The 19,170-nt window shown below is 30.5% G+C and overlaps 4 protein-coding genes across 8 annotated transcripts in view; 1 reads left to right on the top strand and 3 right to left on the bottom strand.

The window, feature by feature from the left end:
• LOC143184419 (midasin) overlaps positions 1-8,398 on the bottom strand; it is a 45,667-nt gene extending 37,269 nt beyond the window's left edge. The window contains exons 1-9 of the mRNA XM_076386629.1: positions 8,318-8,398; positions 7,777-8,003; positions 7,468-7,707; positions 6,227-7,254; positions 2,657-6,162; positions 2,277-2,594; positions 1,909-2,208; positions 1,603-1,827; positions 1,378-1,506 (exon numbers count right to left, since the gene is read on the bottom strand). Of these exons, the coding sequence (XP_076242744.1) occupies positions 1,378-1,506; positions 1,603-1,827; positions 1,909-2,208; positions 2,277-2,594; positions 2,657-6,162; positions 6,227-7,254; positions 7,468-7,707; positions 7,777-8,003; positions 8,318-8,398 (6,054 nt within the window). The remainder of the gene's footprint in view (positions 1-1,377; positions 1,507-1,602; positions 1,828-1,908; positions 2,209-2,276; positions 2,595-2,656; positions 6,163-6,226; positions 7,255-7,467; positions 7,708-7,776; positions 8,004-8,317) is intronic.
• A 1,239-nt stretch (positions 8,399-9,637) lies between these two features.
• Max (MYC associated factor X) lies at positions 9,638-11,748 on the bottom strand. Of its 2 annotated transcripts, none has more exons than XM_076386677.1 (4): positions 11,593-11,748; positions 11,478-11,537; positions 10,938-11,172; positions 9,638-10,863 (listed from the first exon to the last, which is right to left on the bottom strand). In XM_076386677.1, the coding sequence occupies exons 1-4, from the start codon at positions 11,629-11,631 to the stop codon at positions 10,658-10,660; spliced, it is 540 nt and encodes a 179-aa protein (XP_076242792.1). In that variant the 5' UTR covers positions 11,632-11,748; the 3' UTR covers positions 9,638-10,657. The 2 variants fall into 2 exon arrangements, with proteins under 2 accessions (XP_076242792.1, XP_076242793.1); XM_076386678.1 differs by having other exon boundaries at positions 9,638-10,836.
• Positions 11,749-12,233: 485 nt separating this feature from the next.
• On the top strand, positions 12,234-13,972 carry Bonsai (28S ribosomal protein S15, mitochondrial). 4 transcript variants are annotated; one of them, XM_076387525.1, is made up of 5 exons: positions 12,234-12,277; positions 12,351-12,806; positions 12,933-13,066; positions 13,255-13,450; positions 13,650-13,972. In XM_076387525.1, the coding sequence occupies exons 2-5, from the start codon at positions 12,574-12,576 to the stop codon at positions 13,900-13,902; spliced, it is 816 nt and encodes a 271-aa protein (XP_076243640.1). In that variant the 5' UTR covers positions 12,234-12,277; positions 12,351-12,573; the 3' UTR covers positions 13,903-13,972. The 4 variants fall into 4 exon arrangements, with proteins under 4 accessions (XP_076243640.1, XP_076243641.1, XP_076243639.1 ...); XM_076387526.1 differs by lacking the exon at positions 12,234-12,277 and having other exon boundaries at positions 12,305-12,475; positions 12,561-12,806; XM_076387527.1 differs by lacking the exon at positions 12,234-12,277 and having other exon boundaries at positions 12,316-12,448; positions 12,561-12,806.
• An 84-nt stretch (positions 13,973-14,056) lies between these two features.
• On the bottom strand, positions 14,057-15,959 carry LOC143184922 (protein-lysine N-methyltransferase EEF2KMT). Its single transcript, XM_076387523.1, has 5 exons — positions 15,733-15,959; positions 15,480-15,617; positions 15,209-15,397; positions 14,386-14,887; positions 14,057-14,290 (listed from the first exon to the last, which is right to left on the bottom strand). The coding sequence occupies exons 1-5, from the start codon at positions 15,811-15,813 to the stop codon at positions 14,166-14,168; spliced, it is 1,035 nt and encodes a 344-aa protein (XP_076243638.1). The 5' UTR covers positions 15,814-15,959; the 3' UTR covers positions 14,057-14,165.
• Positions 15,960-19,170: the final 3,211 nt, after the last annotated feature.

The following is a 19,170-nucleotide window of genomic DNA, read 5'->3' as shown; positions in this document are numbered from 1 at the left end:
TTTATGAGCCTCTTGTCTACTGCTGAGCACTGTGTTTTCAATGAAAGTAAAATTGAAACAAATAAATGGAAACATTGCCTTTACCCTTTGCGGTCCTCTCTTTTCAACAGATTAGTATTTGTTACATCCAATTTATTTCGACTTACTTAAAAAATATATTATCTTATTTCAAAACTGTATTTATATAAGTAAGTTACTGTTAAAATATATATACACTTCAATATTTCTAATTTAAGCAGATCACATTTCAAATAACACTTTGTCTGAAATATCCTACAGTAGTTCAAGAAATAAATCTATTTATTTACAACTATTTATTTTTATTTCAACTACTTTCCCCAATACTGCATTTACAATTGCAGAGAATTAAATGAGCTAGGATTTTGTATGCAATTTCTGAGATTACAGCAAATATGAGCAGAGACTGCATGATGCATTAGACTGCACCTGTCCTCACAAAAATATCCCATGTGTTTCAAAAACACTTTCTATTGAAGCAGATAAATATACTTCAACGACATAGTTCACAATAAACCACTGTATGGTTTCTGTGAAACTGGTTTTCCATTAGTTTCAACAAATCAAAACAGTGGATATACTTCTATTCTTAAAATAATAGCACAGAACCGCAAAGGGTTGAAAGTAATTGAAGTTATAAGATCTTCTAATATGTACAATGCTATTATTATTAATCTTTTGTAACAAAATAAGACTATTTTAGAATATTTGTTAATTCTTTTTACTATTGTGTCAATTAAACAAAGTGTATTGATCTAGATGAATTTAATTGATTAATGATGTATGCAATAAATTGATATTCCAGTAGATTAATAAACTAAATTGAAATTCATTTGCCAAAGTCAAAGTAAGTCTGAAAAATCCCTGAAACAATGTCAATTTTTCTCAAAAGACTTTAATAGGAATAGAGAAAAAGAATTTTACGAGTAAGTTTAACTATTAATTATTAACAAGTAAATGTTAGACAAAGAATTGTGTAAGGACACTAAGTCAACTTCATTAATTGTGCCTGATGAATTAGTAAAGTGTATAGAAATTGTTTGAAAGAATAACTGCAATATTTGTATTGTAATTATACAAGCACTATTTAAGTTAAAACTAATGGATGTTTAAATGTGTAAATAAAGATAGATTATGTCTACTAGCTTCTCCATCTATCTGTTCCTCCATCCTATGTTATCTATACTTTATATTTTTAGGAATTATATCAATCCTTTTTTTTTATAAAATGTTAAATTTTCTTCAGATTAAAAAATATAATTTCGTTTAAATGAATTTTAAGCATGCGATAAGTTAATAAACTATAAAACCCAGATGAATTGAAACAAAAAAAAATACAATTGTTATAAAATGACTCACTTGTTCGAAGCCTCCTAAAATATCCGCAATGTCCATCGCAGTATTCACAGCAATTGTTTTCAGCTTCTGACCCGCCAGATTTGCAAGAAGATGAACCAGACTGCTTTTTCCACTTCCAAAGGGTCCAATCTATCATAAAAAAGGTACCATACAATGAAAACTATGTAACTAATGAATCATAAGACTAAAGCAACTTTACAAAGATTTATTTTAAATGACACTTACCACGATTGTCATCCAATTCATGTTAACACACTGAGCAAGACTCCTAAGGGCAGTTTTTTGGTCCCTGAGGAGCAACAAATCATTGTCTTCATATACTGTGGCATCTCCTCGACTCAGCATTTCATCTCCCAGGAGAATCTTTTCTTTCATCAAGTGAATTGGAAATTCTGTATCTGGTAAAGAGTACTCATTCTGTGAGAATATTTCCTGGTATATCTGTATTACCTATAATTAAACAAACTTCTAAGTAGTACATTATGGTTAGTAGTCAGTGCTTTATTATAATAAATATAAAATGATAAATACCTTCTGTTTGTCTTTCAGTGTTCTCATTCTATCAACGTAAAGTAACTGAGCACCCTTTCCAGGATTAAAGGATTTCTTCAGATTTTGTTTATAATCAGTCATTGTCGCTTCACACCACCTGGTCAGGTCTCTAAGGTTCATCTCCCAGGGAGACCCTGAGTGAGCCCAGAGAATCCCCACCTCAGAATTCAATTTTTCATTAAATGTAATCATCTGACTTAGTAAATCACCAGGTAGTTCTGGAAATTGTGTCTCCAGAATGTATTGCAGGTCTGTTCTTTCAAGAATGTCCACAAAAACCTGAAAAACAGAAAATTAATTTATTGAGCAATATTTACCAAAGTTACTTATATATTATTTTTACTCACTTGTGTAAAACGATTTAGAAAAGACTTTGGAAGGCCTCTTCTAGCTCCACCTTGGCGGAAAGGATTCTGGCAACCAAATAGCCGAGTACTTGGCTTTACATTAAAAGTCATTGCCAATTCTGGAATGTATATTACTCCACGATGATCGAAACAAGCATTCAATCCTTCAAGAACTGACTGAGAAGCCAAATTTAGTTCATCAAGGAGTATCCAATCCCCATTTTTGAGAGCTCTTAGAAAAGGGCCATCTCTCCAAGAGAATTCACCAGGTTTTCCTCCCTCTACTGGCAAATCAGCTCCAAATAAATCAGAAATATCCTATGAGAAATTTAAAATTAATAATTACAGTATTATAATAATTATGACCAAAAAACACTTACTGTTTGATCGCTGAGATTTATTCTAAGAAACCTGTGCCCAGATGCTCTAGCAAGCGCAGAGATTAGACTAGTTTTCCCGACGCCTGGACTTCCCTCCAATAAAATTGGCTTTTTCAGTTGCAAAGCACGTAAGATTTTCAAAGTATTCTTCTTAGTCGTTGGACAAGCAAAAGTGAATTTTATGTTCTCAGGAATCTTCTCATTCCCTTTTTTTATGTAGAAAGGATGAATTCCAAATTTGTCTTCGTCATTTTCAATGCTAGATTCCTCACAGTTTAATGTCAACTTTGACTTCAACGTGTTTTGGACTTGATGTTCAATAAATTTCAACAAGGAGTCCTTAAAATCTTTAAACTTCTTTGGATTCTCACTTGCTGTCAGGCCTGACCCAAGACCATCAATGTAGCTCAATGCTGCACCATGGAAAAAGATATCTCCTATTTCCAATCCTTTACAAGAGTTAACAAAGTTGACCCATGTTAATACGTCTCTAACACTAACAACAAGTTTCCTCCCTATTTCTGTTCCTTGTAGCCACTGAAGAAACTCTATTATTGCAGTGGAAACGTTTTCCTTGAATTCTTCATGTAAATTGTGAACCATTATACATTTAAGATCAGTTGAAGAAGCAACACCTTCACACCAGATTTCAGTGAATCTATTTCTAAGGGCTGGCGAGAGTTCTTTCTTTCCATAATCGCCACTGGGATTCATTGTACCAACAAAAATAAAATCTTCATGCGCACTGACAATCGCGTTCTCTTCAGTTGAAGGCTTCTCCGCAATCAGAAGATTCCTTTCCGGTTCTAAGAGAGAATTCAATCTTTCAAGAACACTATCATCAGCTAATGAAATTTCGTCTACCAGAAAGAAGCCTCCATTTCTCATGGCTTTCACTAAAGGACCATCTACCCATTCAAACAACTTCTGACTTTCTCTGTGGTCTCTAACTGGTCGAAGGTTCCCTAGAAAATCTGAAGCCTCTGTATGCATATGACAATTGACAATACTTAGTTCTTGCTGTCTAATAGCTGATAACAGTTGGCAAACCGTAGTCTTGCCTCCTCCTGTTTCACCAATAAGAAGAACTGGCTCTTTAAAGTCACAGGCTTTTGTCAGAAGCACTGCCATTTTACGCATCTGGAAGGTCCAAACTATATGCTCAAATCCTGGAACCTTTTTCGATAAAAGGGATTCCAAAATTGATCTAGTAACAGTGGAAGTTTTCTCAGATAGTGAAAATAAAGAATCTGGATCGACATCTCTTCTCAAATGCTTTTTCAAAACCTGTATGATTTCTGAATGCTCCTCTGGTTGACGGGCTTTCGAGGACAGAACTAAATATCCTTCATCAGCTAGATGCTGGCTCCAATCGTACAGGGTTCTCCCAGTGTCTGGTGCCAGACGGTATCTTTCACCCCATCGGAAAAGATCTCTCAGAGTAATGAACCCTTTCTTCCCCGCAAAAGTTGCAGTGCTCTTTCTTCGAATTTGAAGATCTGTCATTACACTAATTATTTGCTTGCAATATGATTCTGGTATTTTACATCTCTTGTGCAATATTACTTGAAGCTCTTTCGATGGAATCTCATCGAAATGCAGTTCAACAAACCTATTTCTAAAGGCTCGCGAAAGTATTTTCCTTCCACCATACAATCCTGGAGGATTTTGAGTAGCAAAAAGCATGAAATTCTCATGAGCTTTGACTACTTCTTGAGTTTCTGCAATGTATAGTTCCCTGTTATCGTCGAGGACCCTATTCAAGGCTTCTAATACATCACTCGGTGCTAAATTTAACTCATCTAGAATTATCCAATATCCTCTCCGCATTGCATCTACTAAAATGCCTTCTTTGAAGACTAATTTTCCAGTGCAATCGGCTACATAAGTGCCAACATACTCTTGAAGGTCCGTGTGCTCGTGATTGTTAATTCTCACACACATATTCCCTGAGGCCTTGGCCAAGTAAGTTATCAAACTAGTCTTTCCCACGGACGTATCACCTTGTAATAGTATGGGCATTTTACCAATAGACACTACTCGCACTAAATCTTTCAAATTCTGTTTGACTGTTTCTGTGAGTATATAGTTCTCTGGAATCTGCGGCTCGAGATGGCCTCTGAGAATCCAATACCCTTCGAAACAGATAAAGTTTTCATTAGACCCATTGTGTGGCCTTGGTATTGGAGTCCCTAGAATTGCGTTCACACTTTTATCGCCCAAAACAGTCTTCACAATTATTCTTTGCATCAATGGATAAGAATTGCTATCCAACTGTGTCAAAAAACTCAAGCAAAATGCCTCGTACAGAGATCTCAAGACATTTCCACAAGGATTCTGTGCAGCCACAGTTAGTGCTCGACAGAGGGTTCTTAAACTATAATGAGGTTTGTGTCCAGTTCCATCCAGAAGTTTAGTTTCAGCTTCTTTTCTAACGTTTAAGTAGAACTTAACAATGCTATCAATTTTCTCTGGTGAGAGATTCAAATCCTTCATGTAGAAACTTATTAGAAGCTGCAAATCTGGTTTTTCTGTGATTTCATCTATGAAGAATTCTGTGAATCTGTTTCTAATTCCTATGGGGAGGTCTTTCTTTCCAACATCTGTAGCTGGATTCATGCAAGCAAAGATTGCAAAGTCTGGATGCCTTTTGATTGGCTCCTTGTCTCCACGCTCCAGCAAAGATAATGACCCACACGATCCCTCCAATAATCCAGACAGACACTCTAAGGTTTCTGCATTGGCTAAGTTAATCTCATCCAATAACACCCAATCTCCATTTTTCAACGCTTTTACTAAACCACCCTCCACGAAAGAAAATGCTAATGAGTACTGACTTTGTACTTGAGTCTGAAGTTTCTCTAACTTCTTCGCCATATTTTCCCACTTTTTTAAAACTTCTACTTTTTCTTCGCTATCCGGGGACATCTTTAGTCTCTTTATCGCTGCGCTGGTACTGTGAATCATTAAACCAGTCAAGGTCTTCCACCTTTTCTCTTCGAAACAACGTCCTACGTGAGACAGAAACTTTTTATTCGGTTCAATTGCGAAATAGGATCGAAATAAAATTTCAAATTCCTCACGAATGGGGAAGATCAGAAGCTTCAGATCTACTGGTTTGTAACCACCAAGTAAGTCTGTGCTTTCGCTCTGTTGGTTCATGTTAATCACTATCAATTTACGCCCAATTATTTGCGCGAGATATTGAACGCAACTTGTTTTCCCTGTTCCTGTCTCTCCAACAAGAAGAACAGGCTCCTTTTGAATAATACAACTAGCTATTCTCTCTAGAAGACATACAGATGGTCTGGTATAAGAAAAGTTTAAGTTTCTGGACTCCACCTTTACTTTACTGGATTTATGAATCTCTAATTTCGCTCTTCCTATAACAAGACTCTCTTTGTAAAAGTTTATCGATGGCTTATGCATTGTACAAAAATACTCCGCTTTTGTCTTCACAATACCCAACTTATGGGCTACTGCAATTGCTAAATTTAGTCTCTGCTCTGCAATAAAAATAAATACATCTTTTATAGAATCAGAAATATATTTAGTAAATATTTTACATACCACGATTAGGAACAGAATAGCAGAAAACATCCAACGCATCTTGAAAGATCTTCAGCGCAGACACAGGCGAAGATACATCGAAATCAACAACAGCTCTTGAGCACCATTTAATTAAGTCCCTCGTAGAAATTTGTCTAGTGTTTCTCACATTACTCACAACATCGTCATGATTGCCGGCAGAAAACAATAGAAACACATCAACGATTCTTGTGGCTATTGTATGCAGCAATGGATATAGAGTTTGAACAACTGTTACAAGCTCTTCTTTGGATAATGGTTCTACATTAATGCAAGACCAATGTTTCTGAAAGGGAACAGATACTTGAAGAGGTCTTGACGTGCCTTCAGAAGCTGATCTCATAGTAACGAACAACTGAAATCCACTCTTCACGCGTATACAGTCTCTATATCCTGGGACTGATAATGTTTTAGTCTTTACAAGGTGTCCAATAACACTGATAACATCTGTTGCAGCACAGTCAATGTCTTCAAGGAGCAACCACTTGCCAGATAATACAGCTTCTGTCAGAATTCCTGGTTGCCACAGAAATTCACCAGGAATGTCTGTACATCTATACATTCCTAGCAACATTTTAGAGTCTGTTTGATCACCCAATTGCACTTTGGCAAAGTTTTGAACATCATGACCTGTTGCCCTAGCTAGAAAATCGACTAATGCAGTTTTTCCAGAGCCTACTGGGCCTTGTAAACATACACACTTATTGGAAGATACTGCCAGAGCTAGATTTTGTAAATTTCTACGCGTCGATGGTACTGGAACTAAATTAAATTCATTTTCAGGCTTAAATTTCTTGAAAATTGGAAGCAAAATTCCTGCTATAGACACTACTGATTTTTGGTCATTAAATATTTCCATTTCTTCACTTTTTGTGGATGTTACACTATTGTAATTAACTATTTTACGTTCGGTAGAGAACTGTTGGCTCTTCAGAGTAAAATTATCTACGTGAGATAGATAACAGGATTCTGACATTCCTAATACGATAGTGATGCAATTCATTGCTACCCTAAAAAAACATAAAAAATGATAATTAATAAAATTCCTAGTTCCTTAACATATTTAAGTTGCTTTTTTCATAATGAATTTCAATGATAGTTTATTTATTTTATAATAATAAATTGTTTTTAATATTAATCTCATTTAATTAGCTTCTGTATTGATCAATTTATGTACGAAATAGTACTACAGTATTTTAATATAAGCTGTACCATAAACTTACCATCTAACAGCTTCGTCCATAGCTGACAAATACTTGTAGAATTTTGACCAATTCCATGCATACTTAAAGTGCATTGGTGCGCTACACAGAATATCATAGCAAGCAATTACTAGTTCATAATCAGAAATTTCCTTCAAGGATGATACTTTTCTTCTATTATGTTTCTTTAAAGAAGGACTGTAGTCCTCATCTATAGATTCAAATGGCGCTGGATTGATATCAAAATAACGTACAACAAATCTATAATTAAACATTTACATTATTTTCGTTATTTTAAACAATAAACAAATAAGCATTCAAGATACTTACGTTAACAAGTCAGGATTCATAGAAACAAGTTTCCCTAACACAACAGAATTTAATTTATGAACAGCATCACCATCATCAGAAGTAACTTTATCCATGATAATACTCATGGAAATTAAAGCAGGCAAAAGTTGTGGAAAACATTCTGCAACATCTTTTGTGGATTCAGGTTCCATCAAAAATTCACTCAAAATATCTAATATTTTTCTGTGATCATTCTGCTTAGACACCTGCAACAAAATGCTTTAAATTCTAATCTTCACACAGAAATCTTAATTCTTTGCCAAATAAATTGAAAAATTTCATAGTGATTAAAATGAGTATCACAACAGACAAATCAGTGCACTAAAAAAGTATATTATTATAATCCTAAATACACAGAACAACCTTTAATAACTACCACTAAATAAGTAATTTATGCAAAGCAATAAACAAACTCATGACATGAAAGTTTATAACAAGAAATAATTGAAAAAACTCAAAATAAGAACAAACAATATTTTAAGAAATAAAAGTTTTTGAGTACATTTTAAATTAAGTTTACCTTATCTTTTCCATAATATCCAAGTTTTTGTTCATAGCTATTTTTTCTTTCAATAAAAGAAGTTATGCTTTGTCGAAGCATGTTTAAGAAAATAGTAATTGAATCACATGTGCACTTCACAGAAACGTTGAAATCGGTGCATAAGTAACCACGTGCTTTTGACGGCTTCGAAGTTGGCTCTTATCGTGTGTGACTTTCTTCTAAAAAGAAAGATCCCTAGGATTTTCACTTTAAAATATTATTACCAATTGTAGTCATAATTGTTATAATTGTATTAATTGTAAATATTGTTACCAATTGTTGTCACTGATTTATATACTTAAAGGAAAGTTTGTATACACTGAATACGACATGATATAAAATTTTTGATAATTACGTTTTACCTGTTGCGACACATTGTAGATGGCAGCTCCAGTTTTGCTATACAAGATGGCTGAAAACCGCGGCATAAATACAAATTTCGATTCAAATCTTATTCAAACTTTTTAAAACTGCGTGGTAATTACATTACAAAATTTTATATATAGAACGTGTTTACAACAGTATAAATTACATATATTCATTATTAACGTAAAAATAAACTAAATATTAGGAATATATAATCATACACACATATCTGTATGCTTTGAAATAAATTAGTCCACAGAATTTTTTTAGAATTTTATTATTTACCTGATATTAAAATTTTCATTCATATAATTAAATTCTTGTTCAAAATAACAAAATAATCTTAAATTTTACTCCATTAATAAAATAATTCGACAATCTCCAGTCAATTTATAGTTAAACAATGATTAATCATATGAGTAACTATAAAGTCAAGAAATTTTATCTGCAATTAAAAGTAACAAATAATAAAGTCTCTCGTAACCAATAGCAAAAAAGGTAATGCATAGTTTCTACATAAACAAAATAATTCAACTTAGAAAATAGAATTTTGGTATACCTCACTTCAAGAAAATGAGATTTAAATTTTTCTCTGTTACAAATGCACCAATGTATATTGTCAATATAACATAATTGCAAATAGCTAATACTACCTAATATTTTAATTATATTTGAATTATGAAAACTGGAATTAGCCATCCACCAAATTGGTCAATATATTTGAAGTGTTCACACATGTTTAAGTGAAAACTTCTGGTACTTTCAGAATGAGTTAATTAAAGCTATTGTAATAGTTATGGATGTCTAAAAATTAGAACAATATCAAGTATAAACATTATATGCAATAATGTAAGATACTATATACTGTTAACTTTATTACAAAGTAACTATGATAATCAAAGTTTTATAAAATTGTAAATAAAACTACCATAAAATAAGAACAAACTTATTAAATTCACACATGATTTGCTGCTACATTTGAATTGTAAACTACAAGTACATATCTATTTCCTATAATAAACTGATCTAATCCAGCATGTTTGCTGTTAATTAGAACAGGAATGCTGTTTAATTAGTAAACTCATTAATTCTGATATGAAAAAATTGTATCTCTCTTACAACCAAGCTTGGATAGAAATTGGATACAGATATATCATTTTCATGATTGTTTACTTGAATAATCATAAGTCCCACAACAAAAAATTATCCCTATAACTAAATATGTAGTTAAAAATCTGAATTTATCATTTATAGTCTTGCGTATTTTACAGCTTTTAATTTTTTCCATTGTCAACTATACACTTTTACAAACTTAAGAAATACAAAAAATAAAAACTATTTTTTTGCTTTAAACTTCCTAAAATTGTATTTTAGTGCACCTGTACACTATTAAAATCCAAATTTCATTTTTTTTGTAAATAAATTACATATCAATTTTATTCTACAGTGTAGAATTACTTGCTTACACGGAATTAGAATTTTTTCGTTCGTACTATTGGTTACAAGATACCTTGTATAACCAGCATAGCTGAATCTGCTTAAAAATTTCAAATAGTACTAATTTCACTGATTACTCTATCCATATGATTTTAAAAATAATTAATAATATCTAATAACATTATGTGTATACTATCAACTCGCATTAAATCATTATTTCGACGGTAAAATGATTTAGAAATTTTCTACACATTTATAAATTGAACGTTTTAAAAGGTCGTTCGAAAATGTCCACAATATATTGTTCCATATCTATCCCTGAATTAAGCAATAACATTATCTATCTTTTGTACGTTTTTGTACACTGGCTCTAAGACATTCAAAACTCACTCCCCTCCCCCCCTTTTTTTTGCCTCATAGTGAGCAAATGTCCTGCTTGTTTGGAAATAAATATTTATATAGAGTTCAATTGTGGAAATAAGTTTGATGAGAACAAAGATCGAGTCAAACAATAGGTCAGTGATGGAGGCCTCCGACTTTCAGTTTCTTTGATTGACGAACAGTCCGACTAGCTTCACTGTCTGAAGACTCAGATTCTGTATCATTGTATCCTGACATGGGTACTTCTGACTTTGTTACTTCACATGTCTCTGCTGCAAAGTTGCCTGTTATCTTTGCTTTCTCAAGTGCTCGAACTGTCAATAAATTCATATTTATTTTCACTTATGTGTAATTTATAAAGCTTGTTCTAAACATTCGATTTAAATAGAATTAGAATAATGTAAAAAATATTTACTTTGAGATTCCAAAAGACTGTTTTGACGCTTCAAGTCATCAATGTCCTGTTGGTGAGAGGTATTTTTACGCCGCATGAACTGTATATATTCAGCAGCTTTTTTGAGAATCTGGGCTCTGCTTGCAACTTTTTCTCCTTGCAATGCTGGTACAGAATCTCTAAGGCTGGAAAAGCTGTCCTTGATGTGGTCTCTACGTTTGCGTTCCAATGCATTATGATGTGCACGCTTCTCAGCCTAAAAATTTATTTACAATGCTTATTTTACCAAAATTGTGATCATGGCATAAGATATCCTAAAACCTAGATACTAAAATTGAAAAATACGTAAAAACTTCATATAATTTATAGAAATAATAGAAAAATGATTCTTCTCCCTACTGAGCTTTCAGTAGTTTATCAAAAATGTCTACTTAACCTTAAAATTACTTAAACTTCATAGTTTCTAATGACTCATTCTTGAATTAGCAATTAGCTAACAAAAAAAAAAGACGAGACGATAATAGTAACCATAAGAATAGTAGTACAAGAGAATAGGCTTACTTGGGAATAATATTGTGTATTACTGGAATGTCTCTGCCTAGAGTCGGAGTCGTCACCTTCCTAAAAAATGTCCTTATTAATGCGTTTCGTTGCAAGGACACTTTGAAAAACTTACATCACTCTCAATGTCGATGTCACGATCATCGTCACTCATAATTTCCTTCGTTGCTGGAGTAATTGATAAACAAAAACCTTTGCTGTGTATTTAAGTAATTTGTGTGCATGTATGCGAATACATACACACATTCATACGCGTATACACATAGCACGATTAACCAAAATACTTGGCCTCCCTCACTCTTGTCGACAATCAACAATAAAACGCATGCCCATCTATGATACTTATGTAGGTTCTATGGCGAAAAAGTGTTCCTAAAAAATGAATCACCATACTTAAATACGGGATTGAAAATTTATTAAAAGAAAGAGTAGAATGCAAAAGTTTTCAAAATTGATATAATTATAGCGTAAATATCGTCACATTTGTTTTTATTCAAATTTGAAGCACTTAAATAGTGTTGCGATTCCCGCCTTTAGGTTACATATATATGTTATAATGTGACTGCCTATGCTTCGAGATAGCTTGTTCGATATTCGATATACTGCGAAATTCAAAATTCTTTTATAGGTATTGTTATGTTGTTATCATATGATTATCTTTTATTTCTGAATTGCGGAAATAGAATCGTTTTAAAGTTAACACCATGTTGAACAAAGTGATAAATACTCCAATGGTTATCCAAAGATGACAATTCAGTTGTACTATCCAATTCCAAAATACCACATACAGCAATGCAACAGTAGGTTTATCGGTTTATGGTAAAAGAGGAGTAACCCAAATTCCAAATAGTTATAGAGCTTTTCTACTTTCAGAAACCGTGATAACAATTAATAGATATTTAATTGAAATAAAAAAGGAGATCATAGGCCATAGACTCTAACAAGTGCTACGTGTGAACTTTCTGTAATACGTATGTGCTTGTTTATGAGGCGTATTAGTTCAGTGTCATAGTTCCGCATTTTTTATTTATTAATATAATTATTGCTATTGTTCGCAATTTATATTAGTCTTTTTCTAACCAGTATCTCATTTAAAATGAACTTGGCAACGAACTGTTTGAGATTAGTGAGCACGAAAATAAATATTTATCAATTTGGAGGTTATGTGAGTAGAAATGCTAGTTCAGTAGAAGATCATAAAATTAAGTGGGTTCGACCAGCCAGAATACCTGAAATAGATCCTAAACAAAGTGGAGATGTAGAAATACGTGTAGATGTAAACCCAGCTGAAATCAAAGTTGGTTATCGAGACTCCAAAGAAATGGAAGAGTAAATATATTCATATATTCATAAAGTTATAAATAAGAAGTACAATTAAGTACTCAATTTCTACGCTTTTTATTATGCCTTTTGTTGTAAAATGTAAATATTTAATTACTTTTTAATATGATGCAGTGCAAATGAAATTGTAAAAAAGATGTTTAGTCTGAAATTTCAACCATTGAAATCAATTAAACGTGCAAAAAGAGAACAAATAATTAATCTTGTGAGAAGACACACTTATGATTATGGTTCCGTTGAAGCTCAAAGTAAGTTTATTTCTCTTAAATATTTATAAAAGAAATTCATTATTATATTTAAAAGCTTTTGTATTATACATTTATATTATGCATTAAATAATAATATTTTAATTGATAATATTTTTATTTCACAAAAATATTGCAAATGTCTTTTGACAATATTGATGAATACATGTATAAATAATGTACCATTTTAGTTGCAATAATGACAAGCCAAATACAGTACTACCAGAAATATATGCAAGAACATCCAACAAACAGTACTGTGAAAGTATGTTTAAAAGAATTAATTGACAAACGAAAAAAGTTTCTTAAGCTTTTGCGTAATTGGGACTATAGACGATTTGAGTGGATCCTTGAACGTTTGAACCTTATCTACAAACCTGTTCCACGGTAATGAATGCATAAGAATATATAATATTTGATAAATAATGTGATATACTGTGTGACCCATCACATTTAATCTTTCCAAATTATTTGTGTAATAATTAGAACTAGATAATGCACAATTATAAAAAAAGGACTAGTAGAAATTAATTGAATAGCAGAAATAATGATTTATTTGTATCATTCATTTCATAATTAATTATAGGAAACTTGGTATGGTGACAAGAAAAGATTCGTTAAGACTTCTAACACAGCAATACTGTGATAAAGTCATTCAAGATAAGCTGGATGCATATAAAATGGAACTGATGGCACAACAAAAAGAATTCTACCGTAATAAAGCAAAACAGTTGCAATTTATTTTCAAGGAAGAAAAAGCATTAGGCTTGGAACCTTCAGTAACTGAAGAAGAAATTGAAGCAGCACAAAGGAAGGCAAAAGAATTAGAAAATAATTAGATCAGCAAATTATTATTCTGTGATTTCAGTAAATATATACTCTTATAATAAATATTATTTTAGTATGTAATACTGTTTTATCCCTAATGTGTTCTTTGAATCTGAATATAGTTCTAAAATTCTATGAAATGTATAAGCATTTAATTATGTCATTTATATAAAAATTATTTATTTAGGTGGGACAGTACTCATAACAAAGCAAGAATGAATTTTAAATAAGTATAAAGTAAATTTTTAATGAATTAATTTAATATTATGTTACATTACTGTATACTAAATTTGTTATCTTTCTTAAAAATCTTTAATATTTTAACAGGTGAATTTGTTATTTGTATATGTAACAGTTGTTCTGGTACTGTACACTCCTCGAAGATAAGATTATGAAATTCTACAAAGAAAAAAAGTATTTCAATTTATGAAGCTCATTTGCAAATATACATACATACATTGTTATAGTATTTATATACTATTTAAATATAATACCTAGTTCATGCAGAAACCTTGAAATAGTATCCTCATTGCGTATCATTCCAGCAATAATAGCATATTTGTTATCAAAACACAAAAAAGCTTTTAATCCTGTTACTAATGCATGAAAGGAATCCGAGTCATACAAAATATCAGCTCCAATTATTATATCTGGTACAACAGAATGTTCATTTATGTATTCATTAATATCTTCCCATCTCAATTCCATTACATCAACATCTGTATTATTGTATTGTGTTTTGAATACTAATCTATCATCTTTTGACTTTGATTCATCATTTAACATTTCTTTCATTTGTGATAAATTATATTTTACATTATTAGAAGCCATCTGTAAAACAGCTCTGTGACTATCTGTAAAAATATATTGTTTGGGGGAACATTGTTTAATAATGTACAATCCAGTTAATCCAACTCCACAACCGAGTTCTAGAATAACTTTGTTATGAAATTCATTTTTATTTGCTATACACCATTGTCCTAATTCAACTGCACCCTATAAGTAAAAAACAATACTTTGTGTAAAGGAACTAAGATTAATGAATGATAACTGGCTTTACACACAGAAATTTCTGTTATATTTTCACTCTTTGTAAACAAAATTGCAATCATAGTCTCTGATGGAGCAAATTTCTAAATATATACCAACAAAATCAATGAAAGTCCACAAAAAAGTTGCTTCTGATAAATTTAATATACTATATAAATCTCTTATAGACTTAAGCCATTAACATATGATTAAATTCATAAATTAGAAACATTGAATGAAGACTGCAGAAAAATTTCTGTCTATTGCCAGTTATACATATTAATCTACCTGCCAAATACATAATCCTGTTGTACCTCTAGATATCATATTTGTGCTTTCTTGTATACTGATGTAATTTGATTCTTCATTTCCCAATACAAAGTGTCGATAATGAATAGATTCATCTAGTTTTGAACACATTAACTTACAATATATTGTGTAAACATCATCCTGAACTTCACCACTACTTTTCTCAATCTAAAATGAACAATAATATTAATTATTTCTCATGTTATACAAATTAGTAAATCAATAAATTTGAGTTCATTCATATTTATACCTTGTTTATAAACCATTTTAGGAATGATATCTGATAAGATAATTTTATAGGATATTTTTTAATTAAGTTACTATTTACTGTCTTTTCTAATATCCTCTTTTGCTCCTCAAGAGTAATATAACTAATTTGTTTTGAAACCTAAAATTAATAAAGAAGTTTTATAGCAATTTTATGTTTACAATTATATTTAGTTATTACCGTACGCATAACCTATAATATCATAATTATTTGGGAGGATAATGACTTTTCTTACTTTTGAATCTAATACATTTATTGGAGTACAACAAAGAAATTGCTTTATCAAACTATTTATCTCAAATAAGTCTTCACACATTTTGTTTCTTACAGTGGTCCACAAAAAATAAATACAATTTTGTATCCTAACCTAATACAATACAGCTAATAACCATAGATAAATGATATTACTTTACAGATAGGTAACTTGATGGTTTTGCTAGGTCAATCGCAGCGCCATAGGTGAAATAGTGCAGTACTAAACAGAAACCGGGAAACGTGGAACCCATTTAAATTTCTTACGATATTAGACGACTCTCAGTGACTGAAGGAAGTCTCATTGCTGAAGACTAATAAATAATAATAAATAAATAAATAATAAGATCACTAGATCATGCACTTTTGATCTTTAATATTTACAAAACAAAAACAGAAGATTTTCTAATTTGAATTTCTGAATAGATAAATGCATGTAAACTAAATTATTTTTTAACAATGAATTCAATATCATAGAAAATATCGTTTTTTTTATTTTTATTACATAGTTTCACAATCTTATAAATGCATACAGTTACAACAAATTTAATAGTAAGTTTAATTAATGAATATTACAGTCTACTAAATGCTTCTCAAACTTTTCATTAATTTTTTGTACTTAGTTAATTACCCACATTGGTCAATATTCTTTTTAATTATGTTTTTACATTTTTTTGGTCTATAAGTTAAATTAGGTAATTTCTCTTCTGACTTAGGGAACATAATATTATGTACTTGCAATCTGTATTGATTTTTAGTTTTGATAATGGGAGATCGAAAGGAATGTACATAGTTACAGAGATAGAAGAATGTTTTTAATGTTGCAATCTATTAAAGACACATTAAGTATCAGGAAGTTGTTGTTTAATAGATGTAACTTTTACAGAAATATTATTTTTTAAACATATAATAAATAAATTTTTAAGAAAGATAGTTTTAATAAACATAACGTACTCTACCAAAACATTCAAACTTTTTCAATTCTTTTTTCAAATTCTGCAGCCATACTTTCATTATTTCATCTAGATTAATTCCCTGTAAGTTATTTTTAACTTTCACATCACTTATTTTCTTTAAATATTCACTTTGATATAGCTGTATATCTTCTTCCAATTTATCTATTTTTAATTTCATTAACATCATTAAATTAGCCAAATGGGATACTGACACTAAAAGATCTGTATTTGTTAGGAATGAATCCATTTCTGCTGATTTTTAGTACTTCACCTTAAAAATAGACAATTTTTTTCAACAATATTTCAAATAATAAAAAATCCTGTATTATTTCTATATAATAATAATAAATTCTATGCGATAATTTACAAGCTCAATGATCAAACTGACAAAAATATTCTATGAATAGAAATGAGAAGAAAATTTTATACACATATTATGTACATAAATTCAGAAATGCTTTACTAAGAAATAAAAATATTTTGCTTGAAGATGATAACTCTTATTGATACACTCATACAAATAATACCTTGCAAAAATATTGTAAAGATATGTGTGATACAGATACTGTGAAAGGAAAATTTTTAAAATATTCCACAAATATTCAGTTCCTCATATTACATTAATTTTTAGTCTATACTAATACTTTTTTGTATAATTATCCTTTACTACAATTGCAGTTAATTATTTTATACTAATTTCTTAAATTCAACATGGTTAAAAATACTTCCAAAGGTGAAAAAGATATTGGATATTAAAAAGTACAGAAAGTCAATTTTAGATATTTTTAGATTCTATAACTTAATAATATATTAATTACCTTTTAAACGAATAATGCAATAAATGAAGAAAAACTTGGAAACATGTCAAACAAATCTTAAATATATAAGACAATCAATTTTTTCCATCTTTTAAAATGGAGAACAATGTGTGTTGACATTTTTCAACTTTTTTTTTGCTCAGACATATATCACCTTTTTAGTAATTCATAAATTTAACTACAAAATTGTATGTAATTTATGAGTTTTGATTATGAAAAAGTTAGCTATCTTTTCAGCCTTATATAATTTTTTCAGTAAAACAGCTTTCTGTGCTTTATATTTTTATTATACTCAAATAAATAAACATTACATACATACAAAACAATTCATACAGTACATAAATTGCACGTGAATTAAAAATTTTTAATAAAGAAAACCCTTGAAGAAAATGAAAATTCATTAGTTTTTCATGATGGATAAGATAAGAGAAAAAGGAAGGTTTTATTCCTCCAGTATCCTGTTACAGTATTTTCGGCTCTAATCATTAGTCATAAATTTATCTTTTTACTTTTAAATTTAATCAGCAAATGCTGACATGCATGTAGATATTATGCTTGATGCTAAAATCAGTAGATAACACGATTCACGGTCAGTCGAGTGATTAATTTAAATCGCAAGTACGCAAAGTGTATCACGTATCTGTCACCACAATATTTTAAGCACTTCCGATAGTCTGACGAAAAAAATGTTTTAAACAAAAGTTAATTAGTTTTGAGTGTAGTAGGTTGTTGAACTTGTATTTTCGTCGACAACAATTTATATTACAATTTGTAGCCAACTAAAAACTGACTAACTTCTGTTCAAAATATTTTTTCGTCACACTATCGGAAATGCCCGAAAAATCGTGGCAACAATTACGCAATACACCCTGAAAAACATTTTAACAGATGTCATCTTCATTTATATACATTGTTTCTCGTTAAAATGGTACGATTAATAAATATAAATAAACTCGGGTACGCTACTTGAAATTTAGCGGAGTAATAGCTTAAATCTCTTCTAATTTTTCATTGACTACCTCACATTATTTTGGTCAAAATTGATCACCCTGCGAGATGGAGGTCTAAGGTGATCATCCTGCGAGATGGAAGCCAAAGGTGATCATCCTGCGAAGTGGAGATCAAAAGTGATCATGCTGCAAAGAGAATGACAAATAGATATAGAGATTTGAATATTAGCTCACAAAAAAAACAATGTAAACAATTTTTCTTTAGTTACATGATAAATATTGCTGATAAAGTAAGCAGTTTTTATGTCTTGAAGATCAGAGTAGATTTTAGTGTCAAAGGTGAACAAAAATCTGTTTATTGAAGTCACTTGTCAAACACTGATATTGAGTAAACCCAATAAATAAAAATATTTACTATGTTTTTTACAGAGTAACAAAAAATTCCATGAAATTCAGTATTTAAAATTTTTAACAAATTACCATGTACATATACAGTTATAATTACTTCTATTGTTATTTAAGTTTACTAATATATGTCTGTTCAAATTATTAAAATATAAAGATTATAAATTATTGTAGACTATACAAGCACAGAATAAAGAAATTTGATATTATAAACATAATTTGATTCTCTATTGTTACAAACTACCTAAAGTGGAATATAATTTAATAAAATATTCAATATGGAATATACTAT

This window comes from Calliopsis andreniformis, chromosome 10 (genome assembly GCF_051401765.1).
Source record: "Calliopsis andreniformis isolate RMS-2024a chromosome 10, iyCalAndr_principal, whole genome shotgun sequence".
NCBI lineage: Eukaryota > Metazoa > Arthropoda > Insecta > Hymenoptera > Andrenidae > Calliopsis > Calliopsis andreniformis.
Note: the sequence above shows the minus strand (reverse complement) of the source record. Positions and strands in the feature narration are given on the sequence as shown.

Bases quoted from the DNA above. Each gene is read 5' to 3' on its own strand.
- LOC143184922 (XM_076387523.1), bottom strand. From the start codon at position 15,813: ATGTGTGAAGACTTATTTGAGATAAATAGTTTGATAAAGCAATTTCTT. The intron at 15,618-15,732 runs GTAAGAAAAGTC...TATTAATTTTAG, and splicing joins TAAATGTATTAGATTCAAAA to GTTTCAAAACAAATTAGTTA. The intron at 14,291-14,385 runs GTATTATATTTA...TTTTCTTTGTAG, and splicing joins AAGGTTTCTGCATGAACTAG to AATTTCATAATCTTATCTTC.
- Max (XM_076386677.1), bottom strand. From the start codon at position 11,631: ATGAGTGACGATGATCGTGACATCGACATTGAGAGTGAT. The intron at 11,538-11,592 runs GTAAGTTTTTCA...GACATTTTTTAG, and splicing joins ACATCGACATTGAGAGTGAT to GAAGGTGACGACTCCGACTC. The intron at 11,173-11,477 runs GTAAGCCTATTC...ATAAATTTTTAG, and splicing joins ATACACAATATTATTCCCAA to GCTGAGAAGCGTGCACATCA.
- Bonsai (XM_076387525.1), top strand. From the start codon at position 12,574: ATGAACTTGGCAACGAACTGTTTGAGATTAGTGAGCACGAAAATAAAT. The intron at 12,807-12,932 runs GTAAATATATTC...AATATGATGCAG, and splicing joins GACTCCAAAGAAATGGAAGA to TGCAAATGAAATTGTAAAAA. The intron at 13,451-13,649 runs GTAATGAATGCA...AATTAATTATAG, and splicing joins ATCTACAAACCTGTTCCACG to GAAACTTGGTATGGTGACAA.